The 25,006-nt window shown below is 40.9% G+C and overlaps 1 protein-coding gene across 6 annotated transcripts in view; it reads right to left on the reverse strand.

Annotated features, from left to right (window-relative positions):
• The window catches only part of PRDM5 (PR/SET domain 5), a 141,585-nt gene that overhangs the window by 34,000 nt on the left and 82,579 nt on the right, over positions 1–25,006 (reverse strand). For all 6 annotated transcript variants that reach the window (XM_043545538.1, XM_043545539.1, XM_043545536.1 and 3 more), the window contains one exon: positions 12,527–12,612. In XM_043545538.1, the coding sequence (XP_043401473.1) occupies positions 12,527–12,612 (86 nt within the window). The remainder of the gene's footprint in view (positions 1–12,526; positions 12,613–25,006) is intronic.

A 25,006-nucleotide genomic window follows, 5' to 3' on the forward strand; every position in this document is an offset into this window, starting at 1 on the left:
AGGTGTTGTCACCTATCAATCCGGTGACCCCCCTTGTTGGCATTCTCGTTTTACACTGCCTCAGCGTTCCGCGCAGCGCTCGGAACTGGCTGCTGTTATTTTGGCCTTTCAACTTTTTGCTGATTGTCCCTTTAATTTAATTGTGGATACCCATTATGTTTATCAAGTGATTGATCATTTACCCCTTGCCCTCATTACCCCTCAGGTCGATGCGGACCTCCTTCGCCTATTTTTGTCTCTGCAATATCTTATCTCCACTCGTAATTTTCCTTATTTTGTTGCTCATATTCGCAGTCACACCCCTTTGCCTGGGTCACTCACTGAGGGCAATGCGCGCGCCGATCGCGCGCTACGTGGTCAGGTAAATTCCCTTTTTTCTGACCCCATTGAAAGCCATGCCTTTTTTCATCAGTCTGCCTCTGTTCTGGCCCGGCAGTTTCACATTCCTACTGATCATGCACGTTCCATTGTTCGTTCCTGCCCCCACTGTGCCGCTGCTGCCCCTACCTTTTCTTATGCCGTTAACCCTAGAGGTACCGCAGCGAATCAGCTGTGGCAAATGGATGTCACTCACGTGCCACAATTCCGCCCCTATTCCTTTTTACATGTTTCTGTTGATACTTATTCGGGATTTCTCTGGGCAACCCCGCAGCGTGGGGAAGCCACTGCCAAAGTGATTCACCATTTGCTAGCCTGTTTTTCTGTTATGGGTCGCCCAAGCCAGATTAAAACAGATAACGCCCCAGCCTACTGCTCCACAGCTCTCTCCACCTTTTGTGCCCGATGGGACGTCCGTCTTAAACACGGGATCCCTTATAATTCCACGGGCCAAGCCATTGTTGAACGTGCCAATCGCACGCTCAAAACCTTGCTTGATAAACAATTAAAACAAGGGGAGCTGCGTCTCCGAACCTTAGGAGACATTCAACAACAAATGCATATCCTTTTGTTTACTTTAAACAATTTAACGCTGAACGCAGATCAGCAGACCCCCGCGGATCGGCATTTTCACAAATCTGAGGTACTGGAAAGACCGCGTGTCTTTTACCGTCAGCTGCCTGATCCGCAGTGGCTGGGCCCAGTACCTCTAATCACTTGGGGTCGGGGATATGCTGCGGTGTCTCTCCCTGCAGGACCGTTGTGGGTTCCAGCCCGGTGTGTGCGACCGGCACTGAAACAGCATGGCATGGCGCCAGGGGCTGCCGAACCCCATACCGGAGTTTCAGCTGACCTTGGAGGAGAACGCGGTGCCTCCCGGGTCAACAACGGCGGGACGGAAACGGAAGAGGCGTAGCGCCCCAAGCCAGCCCGTGACATGGGGAGCAGTAAAAGCATTGGTCGCGGCGGCTCAACGAAGATTGGCAGCAAACCAACAGCCAGAGACTCCTGAGACTTTGTTTGTGGCGATTCTCGCCCAAATCACTGCTAACTCTGTACTGATTGTATGCCTTTTGTGCCTGCTATTTCCTGTAGGGGTTGGCTCGGAAGCGCATCCCCCGTTACGGGCCCGAATGACGTATAACATATGGGAAAGATTGGCTTCAATAGCAAATGTTACCCACTTTTGCTTGTCTAATTCTGTAGAAGCCGGAGAATTGTTAGGTACATGCCTTATTCCAGTATGTCATCACCCTGAGGAGATAGGGAATGAGACGATGCTCGCTGCTTACGCGAATCTCTCTTCCCAGTACTCTGGCATGGCTAATTGGGGCCCGGCCTATTATACCTTGCCTCGCACGGCTATATCCCTCCACACACCGTACCCGGCCGGGGCCAACGATGTCACCTGTGCGCGTGTGGTTAATTGCACTAGTACAAGCCATCTCTAGGCTGGCTGCGACAACTTTTTGGTTATGCTGTGTTTATAATCATTGGGCTTATTTTTTGCTGCTGCTGTGTACAATGTATTCCCTCTTTGCTAAGGCTTTGTAGAGATTCGCCCTGGCAAGCTCCCCGAGTTATGTCCTTGCCTATTTGGGAGTTAAATTGCTCGCAAAAGCAAATTGACGGCTCCCATGAGAGGGCCGAGTATAATTAAACAAAAAGGGGGAGATGAAGGCTCATGTTTGGTCCATCCACCTGCAAACGGTCAGGGCACACCCTGACCGTTGTGAGGAGCAACACATTGCTCCGTCCAAGGACGAGGACCAGATATGAACCCTGGGAACTTGATTAAAGGACAGTAATCGTGGGAAGCTTCCTTGGCTTGGCCTTAAGGCCTGAGAATTAGGATTGTAGTAGATAGAGGCTGAAAAACAAGAATATTAATCAATGTCATGCATTCCTTTGCGGTGAAAGTAGGTAGTGTGCAGGGGGGAGAAATATAATAAAAGAGAAGGTGGAAAGCTGACAGGCAGCAGCCCATTTCAGCTGACCAGCTTGCTTGCTTGAATAAATCTGTGTTCTGTCTCATCATTGAACCGCCACACTTCCAGGTGGAGGGACCACTCATGGCGAGAGGAAAAGGACCTGCTGAGGTGATACACCAGTATATTCCAGTCCCCTGAAAGGTGCGATACTTTGAGACGAACTGCATGTTGGACAAGAATTCCCAAACCTGTAGCGCCTCCTGAGACAGAGCCGAGGAACAAGCTAATCCTTGTTTGTTGATACAGAACACTGAGGCCATATTGTCTGTGAGAACCCGCACAGCCTTGCCTGACAGATAAGGAAGAAACACCTGGCAGGCCAAGCGAATCACCCTGAGTTCTGTGCCAAATGAGAGCCCTGGAGACAGCCCTTCCCACATTGTCCTGCCAATAAAATGCAACTCTGATTTGGAGGGAATTCCTCAGCGGGAGTTTACTTAGCCTCCATGCTCATTCATGGCTTGAACTTCTTCCCACTGAAGTCAGTAATAAAACTCCAAATGAATTAAATGTTAGAGAAAGAGAGAGAGAGAGGAAAAACAAACCTCTCTCTCTCTCTCATATACACACACACACTTTCTGCAAACAAGCCCTGAGTCTTAGCCTCTAAACTAAAGCTACCAAAGGCAGTATCAAATATGGTGGCCTAAATGTGAAAAACTAGATGGCCTCATTAGCAATCTTCTGCATCAGCAGTCCCCTGCCTGGTCATTGTCTAATAATTATACAGGCTAAAAATGTCAAATTTTGGTAAATAAAGTTAGGCACCTAAATAACTGGCTTGATTTGTAGAGGTGCTTGCACCTATTCTTGCATTCATTCAATGGGAGAACTCCTGAAAACCATGCTACTTGTTTAGCGTGCCTCAACATTGATTTAGATACCTAACTTCAGGAACCTACGGAGGTAACAGAGTGAACCAACACACATTATACTGTAATTTCTCTCTGTATTCTTAACATTATAGTCAGCAGTATTCAAACCACTAGTAATTAGATTTAAAACGAACTGCAAAAGTAACACGTCTCATTGTTATGTTTTCAATGGGCATATATATATATATAATATTTAATACAAGTGATGAAACAGCATTTGGGAGTGCCCTTCTCTTCTTTCTGTTTTCCATTGTTGCCATGTACAATCTGGAACTTAATATATTAAGAGTGTTTTAAAAAGAAATGAAAATGCTGATTCAACACAATGATGGCTTTTGAGTACACATATATGGTTACATTTAAAAATAGTCAAAAAATGTATTTGAGTAAAATGCAGTAAGCTATTTCTTCTCAACAATTAAGCTTCGGGCCCTGCAGCAAGTAACATCATGGTATACACTGTACATGATTTTGGAACAAACCCAAAACCTACTTCACTGGGTAGGTAGGTAGAACATGATAAAATATCTCCTCAAAGCTAATATGATTTGTAAGCTAACTACATCAAGAACTTCTATGTATTCCCCTTTAGAAGCACCCAAGGAATTGTGATTTTTCCTTTTAAAAATATAGTAGGTTTTATTAAAACAAATCTACACTTATTTAAAATTTTAATGTCAAGTTTGACGGTATTTTCTCCTCATTTCATTGTTGGAGGAGGTTTTGACTGCTCCTCCGTCTTTCCCTTTCTGTTTACTCCAGCATTGGAACTGACACCTAGGGCCACCCACAGTGTGCACTATTTAGCAGCTGCCAGATCTAAATCAAACTCCGCAATGATTTTTCCTGCAGCCTTTCTTGTTCTGTGGATGGTTTGCCACCTAGTCCCACTGGTGAAGTGTACGCTGGTGAAGTGCATGACTTGTTATTGCATTTAGTAGACTTTACAGTTTTTCATTTTAAAGGCTTAAGCAAAACAGTGTGGCATTGTTTTCATTAGAACCATGAATAAGGCTTTTGAATAATGGTGCTAAATGATTTTTTTTTAATTCCACATTTCTGTGCTTAGCTTAAAATACTTGACTCTTTAGACTTTTAGCTATCCCTGTCCTTGGAGTTCATGAAAATAATTGTGCGTCAATGTGTGTGAGAATCAACTATACTATAAAAATGTGTTTGAAGGTGGGGTGGAAGGTGAAGAAGGAATGGGACATAAATCACAGATTGAAATTTGTAATCTTTTGTGATATGCCTGAAGTTAAATTAGAATATTAGAGATGAGGTAACAGAATTTAGACCCCTCAGTCTTTTATAGTGAATTGTGTGTATTAAATTAAACCTAGAACTCTGTTAAGCCACCTAACCCAAAAAGTAACTCCAAGAAATGTTGCCACTTAGGAATGTTTATTGGTTTATTTATTCTATTTTTATTAAAATATTAAGAATTACTGGAAATGCAAAGCTAAATTTTGATTTTGGCCCATTCATATAAATTAAGAGAATGTCCAATTTTCTGCTTTTCCTTAAGAGTTATAAATTGCCTTTGAAAGAGTAATTGTTCATGATCTTGTCTTTTTTATTTTTCAGTTTCCTAGAAACAAAGGAAAATTCATGTATCTTACACTTTTACTTAAACTCTTAAATGTGCTTTTACGTAAACTCTGAAAGGATATCATTAAAGGATAAAGATAACAATCATAGCTAAGCAGAAATCAGTCAAAATGTCAAATACTTCTGCAGTTTTATTTTGTGTGAGGCTGAAGATTGCTCAGTTTTTCAGGAAACCCAAATCCCCAACCTGCATCTGTGCACACCTAGGGTCTAATCAAGTTTTGACTTCAGTGGGCTTTGGATTAAATCCACTAGGACCAAAGGCAAGCTGAAACACAGCCTTGTGGAGAATCCATGCAATGGGACTCTGTCATATGTTTCCACAAGGAACTTTGTAAGGAATAGAGAGAAGTGGCCATGCTGGGGGCATGGACAGTGAGGGAACACATTGAACAAAGCCGTAAGGATGAAACCTGATGTTAAAAACTAGCAATTAGACTGGACACCCTATTCCCAGAAGAACCTAATCAGAGACAGATCATATGGAACAGAAATCTTTTTCTTCCCTCAGCCCTGCTGTATTTCATCTCATTTTCAGTGCAGCAAAGCCTTTCGACTCAGGTTTTGCTCCACAGCACTGTGAAAACGTATAGAAATTTCTCTATGGAGAAGAATGTATAGAGGGCAGCAACAAAAATGGCAATTGCTAACATTCATAAAAGTATTCTGTTTTGCAGTCATGTTTTACTCTCAACACAGCAGAACTTACACTTTGGAGGGGGAGAGGAAGAGGATAGAAATGGTGGTCATACTAGACGGTCAGTATTCATTGTACTCCTTTAGCTGACTGGGTAAAAAAGTCTATTTCTCTATAAAACTCAAAATGATGTTTAACAAAATATAAATAAATAAAGAGAAAAAGGTTTTCTTGAATACCAGTTAGTATCACATTCTAGCTGAGAGTTTATAAAAGATTAGATTTCAGAAAGGGTTGCCCTGTTTCTATAAGTAACTAAGGCAATTTTTTCAGCACCATTTTTTTTTTTAAATGCAGAACTAAGCAGAACTTAATTATTTCATTTGTGGGATGTCTTCTACATCTCTTAATATCAATTCAACAATATACACTGTATGAAAAATAGGCATGCCATTACTACATGGACACAGCCATGAATCATTTTATACCGCAAAATACTGTATACAACATCAGTATACATTATTTGTATGCTTAAGTATCCAGGCCATATTTAAATTGTTCAGATGAGAACTGAATAAAAAGTTTCTCCAAATAAACAAAAAATACTCAGCTATTGGTCACCAGTGACTGTTTAAAATGCTTTATACATGTTTGTTGACAAGTTTTCATGGTTTGCTATGAGTGTATTTCTAACAATGTAGACAATAGTAAGGTCAAAGTGTAGATGATGATATTTAGTCAAATCTTTTCTAAGGTCATGAAATTTCAATTTGGAACAAAACCCAAAAATGTTGAAAGGGAATGAATCCCCAGCTCCAGGGCGCTTCCCTGGGTAGGCTGCCCCTGAGCCATGGAAGCCTTGGGTGCCCCAGGGTCCCAACATACTAGAACACTCATATCAGAGGTGAACCCACATCCCAAATGCTCAAACCACTGTACTGAAGGTTATAAGGGAGGGCTCCTCTTTTGCTTGCCCCCCACTCCCACCAGCATGAGGTTAGGTGTGCTCTGAGAATGCCTAATGGATGTTGGCTCCACAGGCAATATAGGTGTAGCAAATCCTAGTCTCAGCATCCCATTGGGACTTAGCCGCCTGGGTGCCTAGACTGACACAACTGTGTGTATGCCCACTGGCAGAGATTTAGGGTATGTCTACACTGCACACTATGCCTACGCTCTAATTCAGGTGTGAGCCCAAGCAGCCACCTTCTGTCCACACACAAATTCAGTCTGTTTCATGTCAGTAAGCACTCAGTACCCTGCTAGGAAGGTGGGTCATAGCCTGAGTCTTGCTGTGACTTGGGTCGACGCCCTGTCATTTTACAGCGTAGATGTGGCCCAAGTCACAGACCTGAGTCAGAAGGTCTGTGTAGTTCTGTACAGACACGGTAGCATGGCTATGAGACCTGTACCTGGGTCTAGGAATTGTAAACTCAGGTTTTCAGTTTAGTCTGCATGCTCAAACAAGGGCTTGGAAACACCGTGTCCACAAGCCCAAGTCCCACAGTCGTAGGTTTACAATGCAATGTCAACATATCCTTGAGCACCTATGGGACTTTAATGGTGCTCTCTCCAGGATTAAGGAATTTTAGGTGCCTCCAGAGTTAGTTGTCAGCTGAGCAGGGGTTCTGAGGATCTCAGTGGCAGCTAAGTGTTGGCCTTAAACACCTAGATCCCTTTATGTATCTAGGTCCATATGGAACTACAGGTTTAAAGGTATCCAAATTTATATAAAAGTTTGTAAAAACATATCAACTAATATCCACATTAAAACCAAATACGTCTCAATATTTTGGCCTAACCTGAATGTATTTGAAATTTGAATAAAACTATTTACTGTTCAGACTGGGGTTTGCAATGCGTAACCCTCGGAATGCAGAAGTGGTTTGACGGCGGAGGGAATGTTGAATGGTCAAAATTTCTCTAAATTTTCAGAAGTGCTCAGAATGGAAGGTACTTTCATTAAGAAAAATCACAATTTCCAATGTGTTTATTATACTATTAGTTACCTTTCAAACAATTACACCTTCATGGAAATTAAGTTTTCTGCTATCCAGATGCAAATATGGAGTTGGGGTATGAAGGAGAGGGGAGCATGAGAGCAACTTAATTATAGCGATAATCTTATTTACTCAAAACATGCCAGTACTGAGCCCCACTATTTTGAAATAAAAGATCCCTACTCTGGTGTGAGCTTATATAAAATGTCACTCATATATAAACAAACTTGACTTTTAAACTTCAGAACTATGGGTTAAGTGGTATATAAACAACCTGACAGCACTAAAGCCAGGAATTCAAACAGAATTCTGTGTCTGCCCACAACATGGCTGCAAGGATTTCCACTTATTTGCTTGTCAAAAAAGAGGAGAAATCGGACATTCCAGCCTCCTGTTAAGCAGTCTTGACATCTCAGATGTATTAAAGGTTACTTACCTGTCCAATAAATTGAGTTCTTTGAGGTGTGTGGTCTCTATTTGTATTCCACTCCAGGTAAGCATGGACATCACGTGCCTGAGACAAGAAGAATTTTGCTAGCGGTGTCTGTTGGTATAAATGGCAATGTGGACTGACCGCCTCTTCATTTACCTTTCTACCATGAATAGCCCCAGGATAAGACTCCACAGCAGAGACAAAGGAGCGTGGGTAGTGGAATATAGATAGGGACCACAGATCTTGAAAAATTCCAGTTTTAGCAAAAATCTTCTGATCTCAGGCACATGCACACCTCAAGCAGAATATACGTAGAGACCATCACTTGAAGAAGAACTTTATCATGTTCTTTAGCAATAAACAACATTTATAGAAAATAAATTTCTACTCAGTAAAATCCAATTACCAATGTCTCCTTGTTGCTGCAGACTGAATAGTTAGTGTGGCTGGTTGAGCTATTCTCACATGCAGACACAGAGCTTGAACCATTTCCTTTTTCCTCTTACCCTCATATTCACGTAAGTCCTTAGTCCATCTTTCATTCAGCCCCATATTTTACATGTCTTTTAAAGCCAGCTGGCAAGTTTCAAAGGTGTTAATGGTGTTTTGCTTACATACAACAGTGGCAATGTGGAAAGACATATGGGAATACATGTAAGCAACATATTATGTAAAAGGCTCTAGCGAGCTGCCAGACTGAGGAGACAATATGTATATATATATATAAATTCCCTACAGAAGTGCATTATTATGGCTATCTAAGTGCATAAATAACAGAAGAAAAATCCCAATGAATTACACTTCTCAGAAGAGCAATTCTGTAAGTATTCCAGTTCTGGCAAATAAAAGCTTCTTACTTCTTTGAAATGACTAATTTCCTCAGATTGTAAAATAATGTGCATCTGTGAGCATTTCATTGTCTGCATTATGCAGATGATCAAGATCTATCCACACAAAGTGAAATTTACAATACTTTTCTATTCCACAAGGGGTGTTTGTGCACACCCAGCCTAGAATCTGTCTCCAACATGGTTTCTTCGTGGGGGTACGGGAGACCAGAAGTAAATAGCAAAAGGCTGGTTATGACGACTTTACATCACCCAAGTAGCGGAAGACACAGTGAAGATGACTGAATGTAGAAGCTGCGGCATGTACATGATCCTGGAGGGGGTACCTGAAAAGAGTTTCGTCCGCATGAAGTGCCGCCTGATAAAGCTGATGGAAGAAAAGACCAGAGGATTGGAGATGCAGGTGGAAACTCTGGTTGAGTTTAGAAGGGGGTTCGAGCGGATAATGGAGCAAAGACATGAGGAGGCTGAAGGGAAAAGCTCAGACTTGCAGATGGAAGCAGGACCAAAGAACTCTGAGGGGATACTGCTGGGTGAGAAAAGTGGACAGTGGAAGCATATGACTAAGAGAACCAGGCAGAGGAAAAGATGTGGCAGTGAAGGAGAAACAGAGCTCAGGAACAGGTTTGCAGAGTTGGAAAATGAAGAAGGGGCACAGCAGGTGGTCGCTGAGGGTGAGAGGGCAAGGAAGAAGAGAAGAGCAGCTAGTTCTATAGGAAGAGGGCAAGAGTTAATGGAGATAACACCAAATATGAGCCCCAGGAGGATGCGGAATCGGTTGCAGAGGATTGCAAGGGACAATAGGAATCGAGAAGACTTGCAGCCAGAGGGAACAGGGGATAGACTGGAAAAATCACACCATCACCAGGAAAAGGCAAGTCTACGTGATTGGGGACTCCTTACTGAGAAGGCTAGACAGGCCTGTAACAAGAGCTGATCCAGAGAACAGAAGGGTGTGCTGTCTGCCGGGTGCTAAGATACGAGATGTGGACCTGAGGCTGAAGAGGATCCTAACAGGAGTGGGAAAGAATCCCCTGATTTGTTCCCACGTGAAGGACAATGATACAGTAGATTCTCGCTGGAACATATCAAGAGAGACTATGCCAGGCTGGGGAAGACGTTTAAGGAAATCGAGGCTTAGGTGATCTTCAGTGGGATTCTGCCTGTTCCTATAGAAGGGCAACAACGGTGTGACAAGATTATGATGCTCAACAGATGGCTTAGACACTGGTGCTATAAGGAGGGCTTTGGGATGTATGGCCACTGGGAAGCATTCATGGACAGAGGACTGTTCTGTCAGGATGGACTTCACCTGAGTAAGGAGGGAAATAGACTTCTAGAATCGAGGATGGTACAACTGATCAAGAGAGCTTTAAACTAGGAATCTGAGGGAGATGGTCGGGAGATGTCCAGGTAATCTCCACGCCGGATTTTAACACTGAGTGGGAAGAAAACCAAGTAAGAAAGGATAAAGCCGTGGGTAGTAGAATGGCCATAAGGAGGAAGGGTAGTGTACATACCTGTCTAATAGGTGAGACTGGCGGTAGAATGTCTGTGCCTAATCGGGTAAAGAATGTGAGCAAGACCAAACAGCAAAAATTAAGATGTTTGTACACTAATGCGAGGAGCCTAGGTAACAAAATGGAGGAACCAGAGCTACTGGTGCAGGAAGTGAAACCAGCTATTATAGGGATAACAGAAACATGGTGGAATAGTAGTCATGACTGGACTACAGGTATTGAAGGGTATGTACTGTTTAGGAAAGACAGAAATAAAGGCAAAGGTGGTGGAGTAGCATTGTATATCAATGATGAGAAGATCTGGATGACCTTGTAAACTGGAGTAATAGTAATAGGATGAAATTTAATAGTGAAAAGTGCTAGGTCATGCATTTAGGAATTAATAACAAGAATTTTTGTTATAAACTGGGGACTCATCACTTGGAAGTAACAAAGGAGGAGAAAGACCTCGGAGTATTGGTTGATCACAGGATGACTATGAGCCGCCAATGTGATATGGCCGTGAAAAAAGCTAATGCGGTCTTGGGATGCATCAGGCGAGGTATTTCCAGTAGAGACAAGAAAGTGTTAGTACCGTTATACAAGGCACTGGTGAGACCTCATCCGGAATATTGTGTGCAGTTCTGGTCTCCCATGTTTAAGAAAGATGAATTCAAACTGGAACAGGTATAGAGAAGAGCTACTAGGATGATCCGAGGAATGGAAAACCTGTCTTATGAAAGGAGACTCAAAGACCGTGGCTTGTTTAGCCTAACCAAAAGAAGGCTGAGGGGAGATATGATTGCGCTCTATAAATATATCAGAGGGATATATACCACGGAGGGAGAAGAATTATTTAAGCTCAGTACCAGTGTGGACACAAGAACAAATGGATATAAACTGGCCATCAGGAAGTTTAGACTTGAAATTAGACGAAGATTTCTAACCATCAGAGGAGTGAAGTTCTGGAACAGCCTTCCAAGAGAAGCAGTGGGGGCAAAAGACATATCTGGCTTCAAGACTAAGCTTGATAAGTTTATGGAAGGGATGATATGATGGGATAGCCTAATTTTGGCAATTAATTATCTTCAACTATTAGTGGTAGATATGCCCAATGGCCTGTGATGGGATGCTAGATGGGTTTGGAATCTGAGTTACTACAGAGAATTCTTTCCTGGGTGACTGGCTGGTGAGTCTTACCCACATGCTCAGGGTTTAGCTGATCGCCATATTTGGGGTCGGGAAGGAATTTTCCTCCAGCGCAGATTGGCAGAGGCCCAGGGGTTTTTTTGCCTTCCTCTGCAGCATGGGGCACGGGTCACTTCCTGGAGGATTCTCTGAACCTCCAAGTCTTTAAACCACGATTTGAGGACTTCAATAGCTCAGACATAGGTTAGAGGTTTGTTACAGGGGTGGGTGGGTGAGATTCTGTGGCCTGCGTTGTGCAGGAGGTCAGACTAGACGATCATAATGGTCCCTTCTGACCTTAAAGTCTATGAATCTCATATGCAAGCAGAATTCACAGCTGGCTGTTTAAAACCATCCCTTTTGCTTGACCGGCACAAGGGGGACAGAGTGGGGGCAAGGGTTGTCTTCAGTACATAGATATACATGACGAGCCTTTTAAACCAGAACAGATGACTCCGGGGATAGCTGTAATCCTAAAGTCAGAGAATAATCTTCAGAGACATCTTCCAGCCTGCATTACAGATATTATTCCTACCTTCTTCACAAGGTTGTTTTAAGACTTAATTGATATTTGTAATCAATTAAATGGGTAAAAGCACTGCACATGCACAGAGTACCGTTGTTGTTATTAAGACAGACCGAGTTTGCCAGAGAGTAGATTTGGAGGTGAGAGAAATACAAAAATGTTGGGCATTTAACTCTCTTTCTCTTAATAATAATGATGCTTTTATAGAGACACTAACCTATTAATTGATTTTAAACATTGAACAAGTCCCAAGACAACTTTGTTAGGAAGATAGGAATAATTCCCCCTTTTTATATGTGGAAAAATGAGGCACAGAAAAATCAACCAACTGGTCCAAGGTCACACACAGTTCACTGTAGGAATCAGAAATAGAATTCTAAGATTATTAATTTTTATGCCCTTTTCCTCTGTTTTGAAGCACAAATAATATCGTTGAAACATCCTCCCTCTCTACAAACAGCAATAATTTATTTCCCTGCATTGTCCGTGGACAATCATGGTTCTTAAGTAACAATTAAATTAAAGTAAAGTAACGATTACCCTTGTATGAGTGCGAATGTGCATCTTTAGTCCATCATTCTTGCTGAAAGCCTTGTCACAGTAAGGACACTGGTAAGGGCGCTCACCTGAAAATAAGATGAGCATCAGAGTCAACAAATGCAGACGGCGGAAAGAAAGCATTGCCTCAGTACATCAAGGCAGCCCAGCATGGTTGTGTGTCAAACATTCTGTTCTAGTGTTCATGTGCAGTTCAAACAGAGTGAAGAGATCTGAGCGTTAGGGAAACTACATATAAAGAACAAAAGATCTGTTTGGACAGCATGCAAGGCTGGATCAAAGTATCACTTTCAACTGCTTGATTTTGTCATAAAATATGAATACATGCAGAGAGGGATTTAAAAAAAAAAAAAAAGCTGCAGTCCTGATGACAACTGGGCTAGGATGAATTCTATTGTGGCTAGTACATGGTCATTTTTACAGTTAGCCATTAACTGTTCTCAAAGTACAGTACATTTCCCTCACTTCACATCTATTCATCATTAGAGCCATTTGGGTGTCACAAGCCAATTTAATTATAAAACCCACTTCTGTTCGTTTGTTGCATTTAACTAAAAGAATGCCAGCAAGATCTGCCCTACGGGAGGTACAGCAGCTTCTGTGAGGTGCCCAGTGACCTCAGTGGGAGTAGAGAGCGCTCAGCACCTCACAAGAAGCCCTCTGTACCTCACAGGGTTGAACACTTACATTGATGTAAATCAGGACAGTTTCTGCTGACTTCAGTGAAGTCACTCTGAATTTATACCATGTAACTCAGAGGCTGGGCCATTCAGATCCACTCAGTAGAGGTTTTCTGTAGCAAGTCCATAATTTAAAACTAGTGATAAAGCTTTACAATTTCTTACATACATTTTTCTTTTTTGAGTATTTTAGGCAATGTACTGGAATAAGACTCCAGCATCTAGGCTAATTGCACACAAAAGGCTAATCAACAAAATCAGATTGCTTCCATCACCAAACATATTTTTCAACAAGCTAATCTCCACGAACTAATTTTCTAACTAAATGGAATCTGTTCCGGCTAATCACATTGATGCCTGGACAACACATCTTTATGTGCAGATACAACAACCCCCTTTAAGCCAATCTAGGAAAACTCAATTGTTCATAAAAAAAAGTCTTTGCATGCATGCAAAGCTCTGACAGGTTCCAAGCACTATACAAACATTAACTGACCTTCACAGCAATCCTGTAGGGTAAGCAAGAAAGATTATCGCCATTTTAAAGATGGGAAAACTCAGGACAAGTTGCAATGATTTGCCCAAGGCCACAGAGTGAGAGAAGGGAAGGGACAGCTTTATACTTTCTGGGCTTTCTGACTATGGAGACATTCATTCTGTCTTGGAGCAAGGCAGACCTCCCCCGCCCCCTTTCCAGTCTTCATTTCACTGTTTGAGGTGCTCGTCCTTGAGGGCTTGACAGAAAGATGTTCTATATTTTTTTCCGAATGAACAAAAAGTTGAGGAATTGCAAAAGTGCGCGGCCTAGAGAAAGAGTTTTTTAAAGTGACACACTTTGATTACATTACAGCTGACCCACTGGGTTTCACTGCTGCATGTATAGCCTTCTCGGAGCCATTGACTTCATTCATTCGAGTGAGGCCAACTCTCAAGTAAGGGTTGTACAACTTGGCCTTTAATAGGCTGGCCCATTCTTTAATGCCTGTGGGGAAAGATCCCACCTAAATGAAAAAAAAAACAACAGAAATAAAGGCAATGGAGTACTTGTGAAATGCAAACACGCCCCTCTCCTCCACCCTGCCTTATCTTATTAAGTACAAATATATGGACTTGGCAAAGTATCTTTTAACAAGGCTGCTGTGTGATTCTGTGTGTTCTGAATTAGAAGTTTCACATCTGTTTGAAACATGACACTATCTCTCATGACCCCGATGTCCCTAATTTATGCCATGAGCCTTCGAACTCTGTAGGAGCTGCTGGTGCTCAAACATTTAATTAATCCAGCTGACATTTTTATGTTTTAAAGCTTTTGTATTTTGAAGGTAAAGTCTGCAGAGGTCTGTAAGCAGATGAGTGCTGACAGCTAAGTGCTACCCCCCATTCTTCTTACAGAGGAAGGCTTTTGCTTACAGAGATCGCTTACAGCTAGTCTGAAATCTATTAATACTGTCCTTCACAAATCTATCATGTTGTTTATGGTTCTTGACGAATAGATGTTTAACAGCTTTCAGCAGATGCCAGTAGAGGGCAACACTGTGACTTTATATCAGCATGTTGTACCTGATAAAGCCTGCCTATGATCAGCCATCACATACTGTAAATTTGCAACTTACAACTCTCTGGTATGCAGCTCAGAATTCCCATCTATTTTTTATCATTCAACAGACATGGAGACTGAGGGTTGATGGGGGGGACAAAGTCATTAAGGCCTCATGTTTTACTGAATTATAAAAGTGTCTTCTCAACCATAACTATAGCATCAGTGATGACTGATAAAACATCTTTAATAAGATCCTAACTCATTTTATGCTTATTCTTATTTTTGTTGTTTCTTTACCAGTTAAATTTTCTAAAACATGTCATGTATGTGCCCAAAATGTGAACATACCTATGTTTATTTGCTCTTATGTGAGCAATTGGCCCTTTTAGGCATGCAAACTGGCTGCATGGACTAAACTGTAAGCATGTAGTTACCTAGTTTATTTACATGTATCCCTCTCCCACAGATATCCTTAGGGTTCTGCATGATTAATGATGGGTTCTATTCAAGCCAAATTTGGATCTGCAACTACAGAACCTTTAGTACAACCCAAAAATCCTAACCTCTTTGTAACTGACGCAGAAATGAGTGTGTGTGTGTAAGTATGGGTGTATGGGGAATGAAAAAGTATTATATCAGCTTTTAAAATTATTACATGCTTCCCCGACCGCCCCCTCACCCCCCCGGCCCTTGAATAAATGAAACCTGATTTGGATTTCAAGACTTGGCATGCAATCCTCAGTATACCTGCCCAAAATTTCCCTTCCTCGCTTTGGATTAGATAGTGCTACCCTTATTTACATCAGTGATCACCTGCTCACAAAAGAATGCCAATAGTGGATTCCTTAATGAGACTATCTGAGTGAACAGGTGCTTTCTAATGTTTGTACAGATTGCACAATAAAGGCCATTTTTGGCCCTACTGGCTAAATTTCAAGTTGTCCTAAAAGAAGAAAAACACCTTTGTTCCAAAGCATATTCAAAAATAATAAAAACTATACATTTCTTCTGTTTGTTCCTGTTAAGTTTTTGCCCAGAGGGTGTATTTCATACTGGAATATATCTTAAGTCTTGAAATAAGAGGTTCTCTCACTCTAAGAAAGTCAAGAAGTATTAGACATTAAAACAGGAGGAGCAAGTGCTATATAATAAATGCTGCTGGGGAGGTGACATTATCCCTCTATGCTTTGGGATTTGTCTGTGATCAACCAACAACCACCAAAAGTCAAATGTAAAAATTGGAATTCCAAGCCTAGCTTCAGATCAATTCAGCCACAATAAATACTTGGGGATTTACAGGTGTAAACCTTCTCTGATCAGGAAGGGACCTGATCTGTTGTGTTTGTGGAAGAGATTAAAAATAAGATCAATAATGTTAAGAAATGAAAATCTTCAGCAACTCATGTTTGCCCAGATCTTGCAATATCCACCTCTTTTCTCCTCTCCCTACCAAAAAACCCCCCACAACTGTTACCAACCTTATTTGGAATATTTATTTTTAAGCACATTTTCAATGTTTATTTCATTTTTTTTAAAATGTTCACAGTTGTGCAAAATTTTGGGTTGTAAGCATTTTTTAATTTTTATCTATTTAAATTTTCAGTGGGAAAGTATGGGTGGGGGTCAAATGACAATTATTTAATGTAGCAGACATTGAGATTAAAAAAGTTAAAGTTTATACCTGTTAAAGCACAAATTGTCCACATTACAGGTCAAAATATGCAAAGTAAATATCCTAAAATCAAACTCTAGTTCTCAAGCAGCATTGTTCTTACTTTGCCTATCTGTAAATTTCAATCATCATTAATGGAAAGTGAGTGAGTGAGTGAGTGAGTGTGTGTGTGTGTGTGTGTGTGATTCAAGTACAGTGAAATCAATATGTACCAATAAAAATCAAATACTTCCAAGCCTAATTACATTGCACTGGCATTCATTTTGTTTAATTTCACTTAAAAAAAAATTAATATCCATCCATGAGATACCTCTAATGCGTAGCTTGTTCTCTCACAGATAGGTGATTCCTCGTTACAATTATTAGTGTTATATGTGGTTCATCTAGCCTTGTATCATGCTGTCTGATTTTCTACTGGAGTTTCTTTATATTAGTTAATTTAGAATTTGACAGAGTTAGAGCACTAATGTATCAGATAGTATGTTTAAAAGTATGTGAGCCCTGAATGCTGGTTCAGTTGAAGATTTTGCACAGTGGGTCGACTGAAGTCAGAGGCAGCCTTTCCACTGATTCCAGTGAGCACTGGATCAGGCCCAATGGGCTTAGTTTAAAATAAATTTTTTTTTAATGATCTTGCAGAAAATTATTTTTAAGGAGCCAATCCTGCTGAGTGTTGAAGACGCTCAGAACCTTCCATAAGGCACTTAGCATCTTGTAGGATCAACTCATATACATGCAATGAACTTGTCTTATAAAGATTACTAAAGGCTCGAAAGAAGGGGCATTTCAAGTGTAATATTTTTAAAAGGTGATTTTCAAAGGGACATTGTTGAACTGCAGCTCTGAAGTTTCTTGGGTTTAAATCCCTGATTTGAGAGCAGCCTAAAGTTGATTAGAGTTAAAAAAAAAAAATAAAAAATAAAATAAAATCCATCACCACACAATTCTGGTGGAACGGAGACAATTCTCCTGGGGAGAAGTGGTTAAGCAACAGGGACATCTGGATCACATATGCAACACCCCCTACCAGGTGATCAATAGGGCAGCCCAGAAAGGGAGTTGCAAGAGCCCCTTTTAGTCAGAGATAATGTGGGGTGATGACAGCATTCAATAGCAAGTTGAGATGGACAAAAGGTTAAAAGATAGAACAAAATTATAATGTGTGGCATATGCTTAGAATTTTATCTGTTCTGGAGTGCCTCATTCTTTATACATTTACCTTATACTGCTACTGTTCCACACATTGAACTCCCACTAAAGTAAACAGGAGTTTTATGTTCATAAGAATATAGAGCGTTGATTATTATTTTATATATGTACATACAGAGGGAGAGAGAAAGAGAGAGAGAGAGAAAACAACAGTCACTAAGAAATTATTGTCTACTGAAATCAACGGCACAGTTCCCATACCGGGGATACTGGGAACAAAAATCACCACACAGGTGGATTATCTTTTGAAGATTAAATACTTAATATTGGTTTCTCTAGCACTTTTTCAACTTCCAAATACTGTAAGATAATATTCAGTTAATTATTTATGCCTAAGTGCAGTATAAAATTATATATTGACTCAGAGGAGACAAAAATCTCATTGCAAACAAGATGCATTTTCCATTTCCCCAGTTTTACAGTTATGGGGTCAAATTTTCAAATGTGCCTATGTGGTTAAGGTCAAAAAGGCACTTTTGAAATTGTTACCACTGGATACTAGCAAGGCCAAACCGGGTAATATCAAATGGGTCAGTATTCAAGCAGTGAGCTTGGCCAACTACTGTAGCTAATGTTCTGTTTACAAACCCGACAAGTAGGCTCAATGGATAAAGCAGACAATAAATAAGAAGGGTATTTTTACCCTTTCCCTTCCCAAATATATTTTTCATTTGGTTTAACATCAATCATTTAAATGTACTAATGTATGTTCAGGGCTTCAGAAGGGATAAACGAAACCATTTAGTAATAACTTAAATTTCTCTCATCGAAAGCCAAGCTATTTTATAATGGTTTGAAAGATACAATACAGTTTTTCCAATATTTCTGGTTTCCAATTGGGACCAGAACCATAAAAGCCAAAATTCTTGTAAAATTATATACACTGAACTTAGCTGGATATGAGGGGTGAGGTTATAGTCCTTCACTGGGGTGAGAGAACAGATCTTGCATTGAGACATAATGATTCCATTACCTGCCAAAAATGGAGAAAAGGTCTTCAGCTGTGGTTCATTAAGAGGTGTTTCTTGGGCTGGAGGTTTCTTGTTGAAAGGACCTATACTTCCTACATTCTAATCAGGACTCTAACTGGACATGATCTGAACACAAGTGGCCAAGTATTTCTGTATTTTGTTTTTGCTCCCCTGATTATAAAAACAGAACCTTTGTGTTTGTGGATGTTCCCTAGCCAAGAGGCAACACTTGTATACCCTCGGCTACGAGGGAGGACCATAACGGCTTTTCTGTGATTCAACAAAATGTGTTTCCTACTCTCAAGCAAAATTAGAACTACCAAAAGGGAAATTCTGAAAAACTGTTCTTTCCAAAAAAAGAAAAGGGATCAGATTGTTTTAACCAGATCTTTTAGTATTTTTTCATTTTTACATGCTCAGCCATCCCTTATTCTTGGGCATTAGAGCGACAATAGAGAAAGTCTGTTCTTGGAGATTTCTAGTTTAACTTTGCAGAATGTAGAGGTTTGAAGAGTCTAGATTAGTTTCAGATAAGCATCCAACCAGGATGGACCATCAAAAGCTTCATCATATGGTAGGAGTTTTGTCTGTTTGTTTTAAAAGTCAAAGGCCGATCAGAAATTACAATTCTGCAAAAGTCAGTAAGTTATTTGAATTGTTGCAATAAAGGAAGAACCAAATTAATAATCAGACATAGAACATTACTAGTTTTATAATCAAATAAATAATTTTAGCCATAACTCTACCAAACATTACTTAAAACAATGAGAACAGCTCAAGTTTGATTCTTTGCACCTATCAATGGAATGGAATGATTTTGCTTCCCCAAGAAAGGAGCATTAAAACCTTTGACCTCAGTGAACCCACTGCTGGTATTCTTTTAAACTATACACATTAATCAAACTATTAGGTGTGTAACTCATTTGATCTAAAGAAGTTTCTTGCATTCAAGAAAACTATTCTAAGAATACATCTTTCTCATCCACTACTAGTAGACAACAACAAGCTGACAGCTTCATGAGACTTTACAGGTATTTTGAAGATATAACTCTTGAATGGAGATAAATAGAATAATGATGTATAAGCTGAAAGGTTTAGGAATGCAGAGTCCTTAGCTTTGGGTCTTCTCTTTTTTTTTAAATCTATTGGTTTTAAAAAAAAAAAAAAGAGATCATCTCCAGGTTATTGAACAGAGACAACCTATTTAAAGACATTTGGAAGCTGTTCAAGGACAAGACATTGATGCATAAAGATACTGATATGCAGAGCCAATTCTGCTCTTAACATTAAAGAAATAAATACATTGGGACAACATTTAGGGCCTGATCCAAAGTAACTGGGAGTCCTTCTATTGACTTAATTGAGCTTTTGCTCAGGTTCCTTGGCTAAAAGTGGGGGGGTGGGAAAACAGAGAAAGAATCAAGCCTATCCCTCTATGCTTAACTCATCATCACAGGCATGAATATCTTCAAAAATCTGATGTGCAAGATCATTGATTGTCCATCACCAGCTCCCAAACCCTGCATATTGGAATTGGTAAAGAATGGAATGACTTTACACTTAGCATGTCCTTCCTACTATGTATTGAAAAAAAGTAGCTGTAAAAATAAACTCATCATACACCAAACCGTGATGCACAACTTCAAATATGGTATCCTAAGAGTTTCTATTCTTTATTTAGATGGCATAATCAATTAGGAGACGAGCCACACAATTAGTTTTTTTTAAATATGAGACAGTGATTTATTATCACATTTAAATAACTGTGTGTAAAGCTAGACCCAAGAAAGCACAAACAACAGCCGGTATCTGTTAGCACTGAAAGTTGGTTGAAACTTTAGGCAAATAATTAACCTCCTGGCCCTTAGCTTTAAAACCCCAAAAAGCAGTTCATAGAATTTCTTTCACAATTTATGAACAATCAATGGAATTTATGCCACAGTCAGAGGATTCTTTTGCTGAATTAACCCCAGCTCCCTCTGACCCTGAGAAGCCATAAACCAACAGGATATAGCAGGGAGAGAATGTGCTATAGTGTTTCGGCTGACCTACAGAGCGCTGTCTCTGTCATTCCAGAGCTGGAAACCCAGATGATGAATTACAGAGCAATATGCCAGCCTCAGACCCAAACATCCACCTTCTTATACACATGCACACACAGACGGCTTCACTCACCCCAAACTGGCAGTTACAGCTGAAAGGGCAAGTACTGTTAGGCCTCATTTACAGAGTCCTATTCTAAGATAAAAGAGAACAGAAAATTGCTTATTGAGGAAGCGTGCACACATCTGTGAGTAACAACATTTGAGAACATGTACCATGTATTAAATAACAGTGAAGACGTTTACTTTAAAATTTTAAGAGATGGGTTACTGTGCTTGTGAAAGATACTTTTTAAAGCAGGGTCTTTCAAACTGTGGATCATGGTGAGATTGCAAATGGGGTCAAGGTGGGTCACAATAGGTCATATAAATTCAATATATCATATGGTAATACTGGATCCATAACATAAGACTTGTAATGGTATGTCTCTTTCAGGCCAATGTAGTGTTGTAACCTGAGCATTCCATGTAGGCGTTCAGCTGGATTGGTATAGGATGCTAGAGCCCCTACTAATAAATGAAAATTTGAGCCCATGTGTGCCTGGATTTACCTAAGACAAAACAGGACAAGCCCCGCTGAATATAGTTATATACAACATGAATCACCAGTACCCATGCTGAGAGAACACGACAACCCACGTCACTGAATTGGGACACCAGCCACGTCCGCTGTAATCACTAAGGCCTGAAGGCATTTCTGGGACATTCACAACTGTGATGTTCAGTCTTTGTCAAAACTCAGCTCTGGCTGGGGAGGGGTGACCCAGAAAGATGGGATTGTTTCATTCATAGCTCAGAATGAAATGAGATATGCAGAAATGTGATGACAAACACAGGAGGGTATAATTTTGCATTGATTTAATTCAAAACCACAGTGTTTAATGGATGCCAACAGCATGAAGTCTTCAATATTATTGCAACATTTAGAAACGATGGCTTCATGTTTAATACGCAGCCAAGCTCTCTTCCTGCTCAGAAAATCTCCTAAAAACCTGTCAGGTCTTTCCCAAAGCAGTTAAAAGTAATAAACTTTATTTATTAAAGGCCATCAAAAGAATTCTTGACTTTTTGCACTGCTTTCTGATGACAGGGATTCCCTTCACTGGCAACTCATATTTCCCTTTGCAGTGATGTAGCCCCTCAGAAGGTGAAGCACGACTTTGACCCTTTCAATTAACTGGAGAAGTACAGATTGTCCACAATGAACAGCAATCTCCCCTTTTTGACATCTTCAGTAATTCATCTTGGTGGCACACATGGTCTAACTTTGCTGACATCTTTGGTTACCAGGGAAAGCTGAACTCTTCTCTCTTCCTGGAGAGGGCAGAGCCTCCACAGGCTCCTTCCACCCACAGCCCATTTGCTCCAAGATTTTTTTTTTTTTTTTGGGGGGGGGGGGGGTTGGGGAGGAAGGGGTTGCTGCCCTTCACACCTCAGAGAACACCTGAAGCTCCCATTGGTTGTAATGTTGTGGAAGAAACAGATATGGAGGACAGAAGAAGAAATACAGATAAATTAGGGGATAGAAGGAGGAAGAGATATGGGTTGAAGCTTGTGGATGAAAGTCTTGCAAGGGTTTGAAAAGTTGGGTTGTCAGTGAAAGAACAAAGAGAAAGAGAGGGAGGGAAGGAGAGGTTGCACTGCAGTTCTTTATTATGCCTACCCTGACCTTAATTTCCTTTTGTGTTTCTAGTTTGTTTTTTTAATTTTCTTTAGCTAAACTATATACAACTATTTCAGCAGAATTCTCTTTTTTACACCTGCTATGAGGGATAACTTTCACATTCATTAGAGAATAAGAGCTAAACATATAAATTAATTTCATCCTTTTAGCCAGTCCATAAAAGATTTTTGTCTGGCTACATGATCAGATATGGGACCATTGAAATTACCAGTATCCTGCACTGGATGCATTTAGATGTGTAAACTGTATCACAAAACAAACAAACAGCTTTTATCTTAACAGATAGCCATGGCAGAAGAAAGTGATTAAGACTTTTACCAAACATAGTAGAAAGCCAAGTGATTAAACATACACATGCTGTCATCTTCCTGCAACCCAAATTTGTTTATGCAAAAGTGAACAGACTGTCACAGGAAGCCTATTTGTTAACAGCAGCTTTGCATGTCAAACTCAAACCTACATCCTTTCATGCTGGAAGCAAAACATCACTAAAACTTTCAGCTACATGCCAATTACTTGAATTAAATCTGTAGTGGGTGGTAACTGAAATCCGCCAATATGACTGATTTGTTTTTCAGCATGTTTGTATAAATCCTGTGTACACTGAAAATAATAATATGGTTTGGGTGCAATTATGTACACAAGATTATGTGACACACACAAATGGGTATCAGGACATTATAATGAAAGAGACTTTGTGACAAAAACAACTTTGAGTAGAGTTGGGCTTAGGAACAGAATGTTTGGATCTGGATTAGATACAGGATAGGGTTGGAATCTGAGGCTGGATCAAGACTAGGGTCTGAATTTGGATTTTATACTGTTGCAATTTTGCAAGTTTCTTGGGAGATTTCAAAGCCATATCAAAACTAGAACTGGGAAACAGGCCCCTTGTCGTTCTGGATTCAACCCAGAAACCAAAAGATAAGGGTGAAGTTCAGATCTAGGGATTCAAACCCATACTGCTTGATCTGACATTTGAAAGGGTGCAGATTTGAGAGACCCTGATGTTGGCACCCTTTTGTCTATGAAGATTTTAAAATGGTCGCAAGAAGTTGCTACGTTTCCATTTTCTCCCGGAGTCATTTGGGCCCGAGAGAAAGTACAAGCTTTAGAATCACTCTATAGTCTGGTGATTAGAACATTCATCCAGGAGGTGGGAGACCCAGGATCCAGTCCCTCTGCTCCAGTGACTATTTATTCAGAAACCAACAGCTTCACCAGGAGAGCTTGAGGGAGCTTCACACCAGAATATCCCACAGCCCAATGATTACAGCATTCACCTGAACAGATTCCAGTGTAAATCCCTTTTCCTCCTCAGGTGGAGAGGGGACTTCAGCTGGTGGTCCCCTATATCCCAGCGGAGTACCCTACCCACTGGGACCTGTTCCGGCCGGCCCCCCCACCAGCTATTTTGTCTGAACTCACCCAAGGGGACTGATCCAGTAGATGCCCTCTGAGCATGCTTACTGGATTGAGCCCTGCACTCAACTTAGGTGGAGGAATGCCTGCCTTCCCCGGTTTGTGAATTGCTGTGGGGCTTAGGCAGGAGATAGGGGCCCAGGTACCTACAGGGAGGCAGCATGCTCAGAGGCAGAAACATAGACCGCTAGGGAACTTTTACTTTGAAAACTTAGGCATCAAGTGAGTTTAGGCACCTACAGGGTTCAGTGGGAGTTTTGTGCATTGCAGTGATCCCAAAACAGGGACTTTTGTAAATTCAGACCAAAGAGTCTTAACAGGGCAAGAGTGACCCACACCCACTCTCCTAATGCAGCAGGTAAGACCCCAAAAGGATCCTTCCACTTGTCCCTAAAAGACAGCCTTAGTAGATTCTAGAATTTGTCTGCAACACATGCCCCTCAATGCACACCACCTTCAAAAGACAAGCTGGGGAACTTAAATGCTGAATGCTGCTAGACTCTAAAAACCATGGACTGAACAGAGTCACTGGTTTTATGGCTCATGACAACAATTTGTAACACATCCTACTGCCTGCTAAAACTGCCCACTCCATTTTAAGTGGTCTCCTACAGCATGTGTGAAACCTTTATGCTCAGAATTCTCTCTCACCTTGTATTTAGCTCAGACACTCTGGTTACCTTCCCCAGACCTGAAGAAGAGCTCTGTGTAAGCTTGAAAGCTTGAGAGAGAGTATCTCTCTCAGAAATGAGGACCTCCAGCTGCACCTGCCCAGTTGTCAGGCAGCCAATAATCGCAGCTAGGCCACAGCAGAACCACCTGATTGGTTAAGGCAGTCAGGTGGCTTGCTATTAAACCCAGCAGCTGGGAGGATCAGTGGCTGCATAATGCACACACCCACAGATTGTCTGCCTTCCTGTGCTCACCTTACTCCAAGCCATGCTCCTGCTTACTCCTACATTGCTCCAGCCTAGACCCTGTCGTGCACCCAATCTTGTTCCAGTCTTGTCCCAGCCTTGCTCGTGCCTTGGAACCAGCCCTGCTCCTGCCTCCCTTGACATGAGGTAATCTGGTTCTGACCCTTGGCCCTGGTTCTGACTCTGTCTCACTCCTTGGTGCTGGCATTTGGATTTTGACTCAGTTTTGACTTTTGGCTCCAGTCGCCATCTCTGACTCTATTTT

This window comes from Chelonia mydas, chromosome 4, assembly GCF_015237465.2.
Source record: "Chelonia mydas isolate rCheMyd1 chromosome 4, rCheMyd1.pri.v2, whole genome shotgun sequence".
Taxonomy (NCBI): domain Eukaryota; kingdom Metazoa; phylum Chordata; order Testudines; family Cheloniidae; genus Chelonia; species Chelonia mydas.